The 12,204-nt window shown below is 39.0% G+C and overlaps 1 protein-coding gene across 1 annotated transcript; it reads left to right on the forward strand.

The window, feature by feature from the left end:
* The first annotated feature begins 2,389 nt into the window (after window positions 1–2,389).
* Window positions 2,390–3,973, forward strand: LOC145938263 (uncharacterized). The gene has a single exon (XM_083041756.1). It carries the CDS (start codon window positions 2,390–2,392, stop codon window positions 3,971–3,973), a length of 1,584 nt encoding a protein of 527 aa, XP_082897882.1.
* Window positions 3,974–12,204: the final 8,231 nt, after the last annotated feature.

The following is a 12,204-nucleotide window of genomic DNA, read 5'->3' on the forward strand; positions in this document are numbered from 1 at the left end:
ACGTCCGCTACCCGAAGGCGGGGATATTTATCGTTCCTTAGAAAACGCGTTTCAAGAAATTCACGCGTATGCGACAAATTCGAGTGAACCGAGCGATTATGTAGGATTATCGTTCGATTCGCTGAATTTATCGCACGGTCCCGCGGGTTTATCTTTTCGTCCGGTGCGCGACTTGTCCCACGAGGATATTTGGGGTCTCGTGAGCGCGGTAGCGCAGAGCGCGGGAGGACTCGATATCGCCGAACAATTTAATGTACATATTTTCATCGCTGTTCCTTCGGGTCGCGGGCGTGTCGCATTAACGCGTGAAAATATCGCGAAGCGCTCGATAATCGAAATAGCTAATTCCGATAATTTGTTTCCCTCGCTCCCTCGTAGTAGCGCAAACTTACTGCGCACGCGGTAACATACGAACAGGAGAATTACACGATAAATGGAATAGAGTTAGGCATCCGTAATCGGCGTTACAACGCGAATGGGCGTTAGAATTAACAAGAAATGCTGGTGTAATAATACCCGAAGAAGGATGCGAGATTCATGAAATCGAGCGCTTCCAGCGATATCTCGCCGCTGATAATATCGCTATCGCTGTATATAATTTTAATACTTTTGGTCGCGGCGAGAAACCGTTCTACGACGGCACAGCGATACTCACTTCTCTCGGACGCGAATCCTCTCATCGGCTAAATATTATGTATTATGAGGATTCGTGTCATTTCAACCCTGTACTAAATTTAAAAGCCGCCGCGGGTTCTCATAATTATTGCGTAGCGTGTAATATATGCTTTCGCAACGATAGAGGTAGCGGTCACCGGTGTTCAAATAAATGTCCGCGTTGTTTTGTCGTGCCAGCGTGCGATTACTTCGACGCGCAAATCGTAAAATGCGACGCATGCAATCGGACGTTTTACGGTGCATCGTGTTTCGAGCGTCATCGTAGGGAAAAATCATATGACGGTAGATCGCACGCGAGTGTTTGTAGTGTCATACGATTTTGCGATGAATGCGGCTGTGTAGTTAAAGCGAAAGCGAAACACGAATGCGGCGTTTCTTACTGTAGATTATGTCATTCGGCGCAACCTCGAAATCATTTATGCTATATGAGATCTCTTCGTCGCGACGTTAATTCCTCCGTCGGATCGTCGACATCACATCCGGTGGTAGAAGCGTCGACAGTATTAGGTATATCCGCCGAGGAGCGCCGAGAAAGCGCAATTGATAACGAGGAAGCGAGCAAATTTGCATATGAAGGCGGAAAAGGACGCGTAGCATTCGTGTTTTACGATTTTGAAACGCGGCAGGACGAAACGATCGAAGGTACGACGTCCGTAAAAAAACACGTTCCGACACTCTGCGTCGCGCAACAAATTTGCGAAGTGTGCGCACAAAACAATGATATGTCAGTGCGTTGTCACTGGTGCGGAGTGCGAGAGTTCGTGTTTCGTAACGATCCGGTGAAACATTTTGTCGATTTCGCAACGCGAAAGACGAAATATTTCAAGCAGATCATATGTATAGCACACAATGCGAAAGCGTTCGACGCTCAATTTATTTTGCAATATATTGTAGAAAATCGCGTCACTCTCGAGCCGAAAGTGATTTTGAACGGGACAAAGATCGTCGTATTAACGGTTGGACGTACAAAGTTGATCGATAGCGTGAATTATATGCCGATGCGTTTATCTGATTTACCGAAGGCTTTCGGGTTGAAGGATACGCCGGATAAAGGCATTTTTCCGCATTTATTCAATACTATCGAAAATCAATCGTATGTCGGACCATTACCCACCGCACATTACTACTCCCCCGAAACTATGAAATCGAAAGAGCGCGAACGCTTTCTCACGTGGCACACGGACATGCGGCTAAAAAACGCCGTGTTTGATTTTCAACGCGAGATAGTGCAATATTGCCGTACCGATGTTGATATACTTCGACGAGCGTGCATGGCGTTTAGAAAAATTTTTATAGATCGCGGAAATGTATGCCGTTCGAGGAATGTACAACTATCGCTTCGACGTGTATGACAGTTTTTCGGAAAAACTTCTTCCATTTGAATACAATAGGTGTTATTCCAGCCGGCGGATACAGAAAAGCGAACATGTATTCGCGTAAAGCTCTGCAGTGGCTGGTATAGAAGGAGCGCGAGCTCGGTCATCCTATAAACCATGCAGGGCGTGCGCGCGAATATCGTACGATCAACGGCACACTCGTCGATGGTTATTATGAAAAAACATCGGAAACGGGAGTAACGTCGCGTCACGTGCTGCAATTCCACGACTGCTTTTGGCATGGATGTACATCGTGCTTTCTGATAAATCGCGATAAAACGCTTTCGTCTATGGACCGTAAAAACACGATTGACTCGCGATACGAACGAACTCTCGCGATGTCGTGGCGACTGCGACAGCGGGAGTATTTGGTGACAGAAAAGTGGGAGTGTACCTTCGATCGGGAAATGCGGGACAATCGCGAGATGCGCGAATTTCTCGAGAGCCATTCGATAGTGGAAACAGCACCACTCGATCCTCGCGACGCATTTTTCGGTGGACGTACGGGAAATATCGCGACTCTTTACAAAATCACGGATGCGGAGAAAATACGTTACGTGGATGTATGTTCTTTGTACCCGTATGTATTGAAGACGGGTGCTTTCCCTATCGGCCATCCCGATATTTATGTTGGCGATGAATGTTCCACTTTAATCGGAACGGCTGCGAATTATGATTTTGATACTGTCGAAGGCCTCGTACGTTGCACGGTACTTCCACCGCGCGATTTATTTCATCCAGTACTCCCGTATCGCGTGCACGGAAAATTGTTATTCGCCTTATGTCGCAGTTGCTGCGAAACATTTTCGCTGACGTCGTGTACGCACGAGCGTCCTAGCGAACGCGAATTCGATGGCACGTGGGTGACCTGCGAATTACGCAAGGCCATCAAAAAAGGTTATCTCGTGACAAAAGTAAATGAAATTTGGCAATATAAAATTAGCCAATATAATCGCGAAACACAGCAAGGTGGATTGTTCGCCGAATATATAAACTCATTTCTACAACTTAAACAGGAAGCAAGCGGGTGGCCGGGCGAATGCGAGGATGATGACGCTAAAGAGCGATACCTGCGGGAGTACGAGGAAACCGAGGGTATTGTTCTCGATAAGCGTAACAACGCGCGAAATCCCGGTTTACGCTCGGTCGCGAAGCTTTGTCTGAATTCATTCTGGGGTAAATTCGGCCAGCGATCCAATTTACCAAACACCGAAGTCGTTAAGACACATCAGCGTTTTATGTTGTTATTAACAAGTCTCGAGCACGAGATAACCGATATATTACCTGTAAACGATGAGGTAATATATGTTTCGTGGCGGTTGCGACAAGAGGCTGTCGTACCCTCGCCGATAACCAACGTAGTGATAGCCGCATATACGACAGCGCAAGCACGTTTAAAATTATACGAATATTTAGAGCGTTTAGATCGTCGCGTGTTGTATTACGATTCCTGTATTTATGCGAGCACCGGTGATCCGACTGAATATGAACCTCACACGGGTAATTTTCTAGGCGATATGACCGACGAACTCGAGAGCTACGGACGCGGTAGCTACATCGAAGAGTTCATGTCCGGTGGCCCAAAATTTTATGCCTACATCGTGCGAACACCCGAGGGTCGAGTATATGAAACCTGTAAAGTTAAGGGAATAACCCTCAATTACGAGAACTCACGACGCGTTAATTTTAATAGCATTAAAAAATTATTATTAGCACGAGAAAAGAATCTAGAAAAAGAACAAGAAGATAACGAAGAAGAAGATGAAACTACAATAAATTTACGTTTTAGCGCAATTCGACGCACTGCGTTTCATGAAATTGTAACGCGGGTCGAGTCGAAAATATGCGCACCAGTGTTGGTGAAACGTAGATTTATTAATAACCGTTACTCGATTCCGTACGGATATTTATCATCGAAATAATTCTTTTCTCGCGTATTTTCTTCAATATTTTATATAAGTATTTTATATAAGTGTTTTATACATTTATTGGGAAAGCAATGTAAATTTTTGTAAAAAGTATATGTATATAGTATTAGTAATAATTCTCTGCAATTGTAACAATAAATTTAAAAATAAAATGTCATATTCCTGTTATTTTAAATGTAATATGCTATAAAGAAAATATATTTTTATGTATCATGTTTATGTAATAATATCGATTTTATTTAAAAATTACCATAAAGTAAAATTTTGTACCTTAAATTGTCTTACATTTTCATTCTCTATTCTTCCTTTACCTCGAAATAATTTTATTCTTTTCAGCAATAAAACCTTTACGTAGCGTCACTAGAATGCGAACTCGAATGCACGTGTTTTCTATTAGGCCTCTTTTTGTTACCCGAGGTGACGATAATTAGCCTAAATTGAAAGCGGAGGCTAGCCGCATGTACTTTTTGTATATCTTTTTGTTTTCTTTATTAGCGACGATGCCGACGGTCAGCCGAAATTAGTGCGTTTTTTATTTATCTTTTTTCAGCGCTATACACGATCACCGGGGACCAACCGCTCTATGACGGCTTTGTTATACCGCGTTTTTTTATCGACATTTTCTCGGCTTTTTTCAGAAACGCTGTCTGCTCACCCCCTTCCCTTCCAAAAAAAAAAATCAACCAATCAGAGTGCTGGGCCACTATAGTTAGAGCCTATCATAGACGGGGTGGGGTATCTATCATACCATAATCCCCACGTCTGCTACGCTATACCACGATATTTTATCGCCATTTTGTCGGCTTTTTTCAAAAACCCTGCCTACTCTCCCACTCTCTTCCCAAAAACCAACCAATCAGAGTGCTGGGCCACTATAGTTAGGCCTATCAGAGCCCTGGGCCTAATGACCTCTATTAGCGGATCGAAAAGCCCTATCTAGCCACGCCCCTCTGGCGCCAGTGGCCGAGTGGTAGGGGTTTGTTTTGACTCATTATATTGGCCCACATACTACTAACGTCTGCGTAGCGATCTTCTTATTTCTTCAAGTCGCGCGATCCGTGACTGCAAATCTCCGATCAATAATTTTGGATTTATCTTTATTTCATAAAATTTACAAAAAAATCTCCCTGGTTGTGGGTATTGTCCTTTCAGCAAATCGATACATCCATCGCACTCCAACTCCCATTTACTATAACTCATTTTACGTTCATTTGGATGCACTGCAAAATTTTCTTTTTCGAAGAAATCGGCTTTCTCCAACACATCTTTTTCCCGCAATGCAATGTATTCGTCCTGAATTAATCTTCACTCGCCATTTTCACAGCACTTTAAGTGTCCCAGCACAATCTCCAAAAGTTTATTTTGTGCAAATAGGACACATATCACATGGAAATATCTGACACAATGATTTTCTACAATTGCTACAGCATCGACCATCCACTGCGTCGTGTAATTGAATCACGCTCACGAATATGCTTTTTAACAGCATACATGTGCCCAACATCTTGAATAGAGATCATACACGAAATACATAAAGCAACCCGTAGAATAATAAAAGTATATGGCGCAAACTTTTGTACGTCCGTTTAGCGCAAGGATTTGTGAATTAGACACTACCTTGTCGTGAATATCCGTAAGGTCCTCACTGCAATCACTAATATAATTACTGTCACTCGACAACGCGTGATCTTCGTCAGATTCGTCTACACTGTTATCCGACAACTCGTGATCTTCATCAGACGACTCGTCTAATATTGCCTCGAAATTATTATTTTCCATTTTTACACATTACTGCACAATTTTGACACTTCACATAGGACACTTTAACTCGTCGAATGCTGAAGACTTTTTGACGCGGAGACCCACTCTCCATAAGTTTCAACCCCCATTCCTCTCAAAATTATCGCAATTCTTCCTTAAAAATATTAAGGAAGATGTTTCGTTCTCGTTTGTGCAGATACTCCAATGTGATGATTTACATCAGTAAAATTGCGAAATTCTATATCTGTACGTTTATCACAATGAATATCTAAAAATACAGTCATATTTTCATGTTTTTCACCTTTTACGTGACATCTTTCACAACCATCAAATGACATATATCCTTTTACGCATTTTAAATATGAACGTGCTGGAGTATCACAAATAAAGGCTTTTAACTTAACCGAGAAATGTGTTTGTTCAATTATTAATCATTTGCAAAGTAGTTCATTAATTTCGCAGATAAATTTATATAAATATTCTACAAGTCTTTTTGGCTTATGTGTTGCTGAATATAAAGCAACTGTAAATGGCTTGTAGATATCAGATTCCAAATAATAAACTTTACATAAAATTGGCCAAAGAGTTCTATTACTACTCTTGTATGGTTTCATACCATCTATGTTGAATAGCAGTTCTATTTGATAATTTTGATGTAAAATCACATTTATACAGTTTTGTAGTCCTTGTTCAATACCTAAATATGTAAATTCGCCCATAGAATTATCTGAGTCTTCCATATTTTCTACCTCATATATTGCAGATGTGGTGTGCAAAAACGTTTTTGTAGATTTTGGAAGTGTTGGTAGTAATTTATGTCTTAATATTTTTAATAATTTATCACTATGTACATGAGGTATTCTACATGAAACTATCCATTTTTGTATCTCTTTTATTTCATTAAAATCTTCATTAAAATCAAAGTTATTTTCATTTAAATTTTCGTTTGAATCAGAGCTATCAGAACTATCAGAACTATCAGAACTATCAGAGCTAATATTTTCATGCCTTATTATTCTTTCATCATTCATATCATCAGAATAACCTGAATTCTAGACAATAAAATTAATATTAATAGTAAATAAAAATAAAATAAATAAAATAAGTAATATAAATTCCTTGTTACTCACATATCTTTCATTTTTGTATATTTCTTGTTCACTCATCATTTGTAATCTTTGACAATTGTCATTTTTAACCTTATATGTTGAAACTTTTATGACAGAATTAAGCTGTTTTAATTCTGTAAGTTTTCTTTTCTTCGCTCTATATTTTTGTATGCGTTCACACATTTTTATCTTTATATATGCTATTTTACATACACTGTTTTATAATATATTAAAAAATAATATATATATTTATATGCAAACGTACATACATACATGAGCATAACGCAACTGATTAAAAACTAATCAAAAACTTTTTAGTAATATTAACGATAAATCTTGTAAAGATTTTGCCCACATACTGGACAGTAAAATTGCTTTAACTAATTTTGCCCAGTTGCTATGCAATATTTCTATATATAAAATAACAACAGTAATACTAAATAGTAACGGGCCCAGTAAAATTGCTTTAACTAATTTTGTCTAGTTGCTATGCAGTATTTCTGTATATTAAGAAAAAACAGTGATACTAGATAGTAACGGGTCCAGTCTTCAGTCAAACTGCATGAATTTCTACCAGGGTAGGTATGAATTAATTTTAATATAATTTTCTTAAATTATATCACATTTCTAAAAGTTTTAAATACCAAGATATCATTTCACATGTTTCAAAAAACGATCTTTTTTGCGTAAAATCTTTTTGATTTTCAGAGATTTTTGCAAGTTTATTTTCACGCACGCACGCGATGTATGTTAATAAAATAAAATAACAAAACAATTTACAGATTAAAAACTTACGTCTGAGGAAACTTTTTTTTCCAGAGAATGATATCGTCGAATATACACCGAAATTGCTTGCTCGTGGAACTAAAATTCACGACGTCCTCGACGTCAATATTCTCATTTTTTAGAATTATTAAATTCAACTCATTAGGCAAATTCGTAATCATTTTAATTGCGAAAATAATATAGCACAATACAACAAATTTGCAGTTTTAATTCGTTCCTAACGAATCAATTGATATTTTATGCACTAACTAAATCACTTTGGTAGAGAACACGAGGTTTACTACACCATAGATAGTCGGAGACTGAGGGTGAAAACTCATGCAGCGGAATAGCAGAACGCGGAACCAGCGGATCGCCAATCACCGAGTTATTCCGATAGAGCCCTTCGTCGAGCTCTATGGGAATAATTCCGTGATTGGCGATCCGCTGGTTCCGCGTTCTGCTATTCCGCTGCATGGGTTTTCACCCTGAGAACACGTTGTTACCATACTGCAGACTCGACAGCCATCTTGCATCAGCCAATGGGAGGGTGGAAGCGCAAAGCGCACTAAAAACATGAAACGACGTTCAGTGGGCGGGCCTAACTTTAAACATAAAAGAGACAGATATATATCTTTTGTTTTCTATTTTCTTTTGATGGATATAAAGTATAAAGGTACGAATTTCGAGCAAAGTTGGAGTCTTGGCGATGATAAATCGGATGCGATCCAATATGCGCCAAAGAGAAAATATAAAATATAAGACATATATTTAATATTATAAAATAATATTAATAAAAGAAAAAATATATTTTAAATATAAAGTAAATAATTCACTTATATTTAAGATTTTAATTAAAAACAATTAATTATTAATAATAATTCTAATTTATTATTAAAAATACATTTTAGATGTAAAAATCCACTCTTGACCAATATATACGCACATTTCTATTAAAAATGATTTCTTATCTTTAAAGAAATAATTGTAATAAAATAATATTTTATTTATAAATATTGTTGAAGATTCTATTCTTTCTAAACCAACCCGCTGAGCGACGAGCTATACGAACGAGGGTTCTCATGCTTTCAGTGCGCTTTGCTAAAGTCACTAGATATATAATCCTAGTAGCACAACTGTATTGGAGCAATATTGGCTAACAATATATATCCAATTTTTTATATTGGGTATAGACTAATTTTTTATATTGGTCCAATATTGTAAAGTAGACGCTCTCTTTTTTTTAGCCAATATTAAATTTTATTATTGGGCCAATTGCAGCAACTTCTTTTTCAATCAATATTGGCAAAAATAAATTTTTCATTATGATATACCAATGCTTCCATCAATATTGATAGACATTGATAAATCATAACAAAAAATTAACTTTTCCTAATATTAATTGAAAAAAAAAATTATGTATTGACCTAATAATAATAAAATGTAATATTGAATAAAAGAACTTAATGCATTAATTTATAAATATATAGGTCATTTTGCTTAAAACTAAATCTAAAATCTGTTGTTATTAAACAAAAAATGGACATATACAAGAAGTTTATAGTTTACAGTTCAGTAACATTTTAATTTTTTAATTTTATATTCACTTACACACACACACACATTCTTCAAAAGTATAATATATATTATTAATAACATATATTCAAAAACATATAAAGTTTTAATAATAAACAAATATAAAATTTTAATATTAAGTTTTAATAATAAGGTATAGTAATATTCTTTAGCATAAAAAATATTAAGATAAAATTAATAAATCTTTTGTTTATCTTTTATCTCGTTAATTTTTCTCTCTTTCCTTCCTCCTTCTCTGTCTCCATTTTCTCTCTCTCTCTCTCTCTCTCTCTCTCTCTCTCTCTCTTTCTTCCTCTCTCATTCACTAATTTTTACCTTGTAGAGATGTTTGATGTCTTCTGATGAATAATTGTTGCACGACTAGAGTGGACAACAATGAGACGATTGACTAAATTGCATAGTAAAATTAATCAAACATATTTTATATTTTATTGTGATACATATTATTATTTTTATTGTAATAAATATTAATCAGAAAAATTCTCATAAAATTCTTTCCACACCATATTGTCCCACGATTACCAAGATTTTCAGGGTAAATTCTAAGAGAAAATTCTCTCTGCGTAATTTTCGATCAAGTGCGTGAGTGTATTCGTCAAAGTGTCGATACAATTTATAAAAGAAAAAAAATTCGTTTATTATTCGGTGTGTCACGGTGTGTCGTCTCATTGTTGTCCACTCTAGTCGTGCAACAATTATTCATCAGAAGACATCAAACATCTCTACAAGGTAAAAATTAGTGAATGAGAGAGGAAGAAAGAGAGAGAGAGAGAGAGAGAGAGAGAGAGAGAGAGAGAGAGAGAGAGAGAGAGAGAGAGAGAGAGAGAGAGAATGTACGCACGCACGCACACACACACACACACACACACACACATCGCGTGTAGTTAACAGCTGATCGCAGCGAGCGCCTCGCGTAATCGCCCGCGTCGGATAATGAGTTGCGCCGCTCCTGCCTACCGCCCGTACTCGTGCCGTAATTCGCTAAATTTTTCCTTTTATAATTTGAAAACTAAGCTTCGGATTAAATTTTGGCAAAGGAAAAATCGTCTTAGAATTCAGCCAGGAATACGACATTTTAAGGACAAACGGTTGTTTTGAATCACCCTGTATATATATATTGTGACTTTTTCCTCCGGCTCGCGCGACAAGCCGGAAGAACGGAGCGTGGCCGTCAGCAAAACACAAGGGTGTTAATTTTTCACGCGGCGGGAACTAAGATCGTGGTCGTTCCGCGCGTGCCGCAGCAGAATGCCAGCCGTAATATCCGCGAGAGACTAGTTTTGGGCGCCAGACGCGGTCTTTCACGCGTCAAACCACAAATCGCGAGACAAACGCAAAATCTAGGCCGAGAATCCCACTACGGGCTAACTAGCTCGCCTAACGGCAGAGGGGCAGGGTGTGGTTGCCGACAGTACTCTAACGACAAGAGGTTACAGTCTTTTCACGATATGGATAAAGTTCCGAAAAGTACTCACCTCCGATTTTTTTGAAACTCAGTATTCTTACGTATTTTGACGCGCTGATTACGAATATCATAGTGAAAATTGACGACTACTTGATTTTCATAGTAAAAACCATAAAAAACCCATAAAAATTATAGTTTTTTACGTTTATCTCAGTAAATACGAAAAATCATGATAAATGTTTTCGACAAAAGTTTTAGATCTCACAGAGATAAACATTTTAGGTTTTATACATTTTCACCGTACGAATAATAGTTTTCGAGGAAATGAAGTATAAAGACAGTAACAGTGTTGCGTATTCACTCAAGGACGCCTTGAGGTTGCGCGAATGCCGGGTCTGTACTAGATTTAGCACTCGAAGCGAGCGTTAACGCACGTCGATGGAATTCCGGGTGAGAGACTGACGTCACAAACAATAACAAAAAAAATAAAAGAAGAAAGCAAAGACCGAGTTGAATTTGGACTCGATAACACTTTAATTGTAATTTTCACACGAGACAACGAATACAAAAAAAAAGAATAAAGAACACAATTAGAATTGAAATTCGGTTGATGGTCGCTCACAGCCGAATAAGAACGCGGACCATTGAGATTTGTTAATATCGTGAATAACAAGTATGGTCGCCTCCAGTGATAAGCATTCAAGTGGTCGCTCGGAGATCTTGATCTCGCACATTACCTGCGTCATTAACGACGGAAATCTTGCCGAGCCCGAATATGGCGGACCCTACGAACGGAAATCTTGTCCACGCGCGGCAGAGATCTTGACCGCGTACAGGATGCGAGTTCGCGAACGCGATGAATGCACCACTCACTAGAGGCGGCTGATCACCATACTCGTCTCACTCTCGCCTGCCGTCGAAGTCCGAAGTTTCCGCAGATGAAACTTGTGAATGCGAGTTCGAAATAGTTGACTCACAACCGATAGAAGGATCGATTTAGCGTCGGCGATGAACCGCGAGACGGCCTAATAACTCTCACACAAGATCGGAACTGAACCACCGCGTGGCGGATGACCTCGATGAGATCGAATTCCGCGAGAACGACTCGCCTTTCGTGTCGTGTGATAAAGCGTGATTAGTTAAACTGGGAGAGCTGTTCGCGAAACTTCTAACACTCGGGCACGCGGCAAGCGTCTTGTTGTTCCCAAGGTCGAGACGGAAGAGAGCGAAGCATCAGCCACGAGGTGGTTCGTTTCCGTTGCTCCGATAGTAGGGGAACGCGAAGATCTAACGCTCGGATTGGCTCGCGAATCTATCGAGTGGCGCATTACCCAAATCGTCGCGATCGCGAGTTCTGCGCGTGTCGTTGCGTTGCGCATTGAGCGGAATTGGAAATTACGCGTGCGCTTCGGGCTCTCGGGCCTCGCGGCGCGCGACGATTGGGCAAAACGGATTCTTGCTGATGTCGCTAGTTCATCGGTGCCGGGCTTGAACGGTCAAGGACGTACTCGCGAGTGTCGGTACCCGCGGTTACATTTTTATCTTAGTCTTAACTCTAACATACCGCCCGCCTCGAACTCGAGTTTCGA

This window comes from Prenolepis imparis, unplaced genomic scaffold, assembly GCF_030444845.1.
Source record: "Prenolepis imparis isolate NDT839.2.m4 unplaced genomic scaffold, iyPreImpa1.0 SCAF_7, whole genome shotgun sequence".
NCBI lineage: Eukaryota > Metazoa > Arthropoda > Insecta > Hymenoptera > Formicidae > Prenolepis > Prenolepis imparis.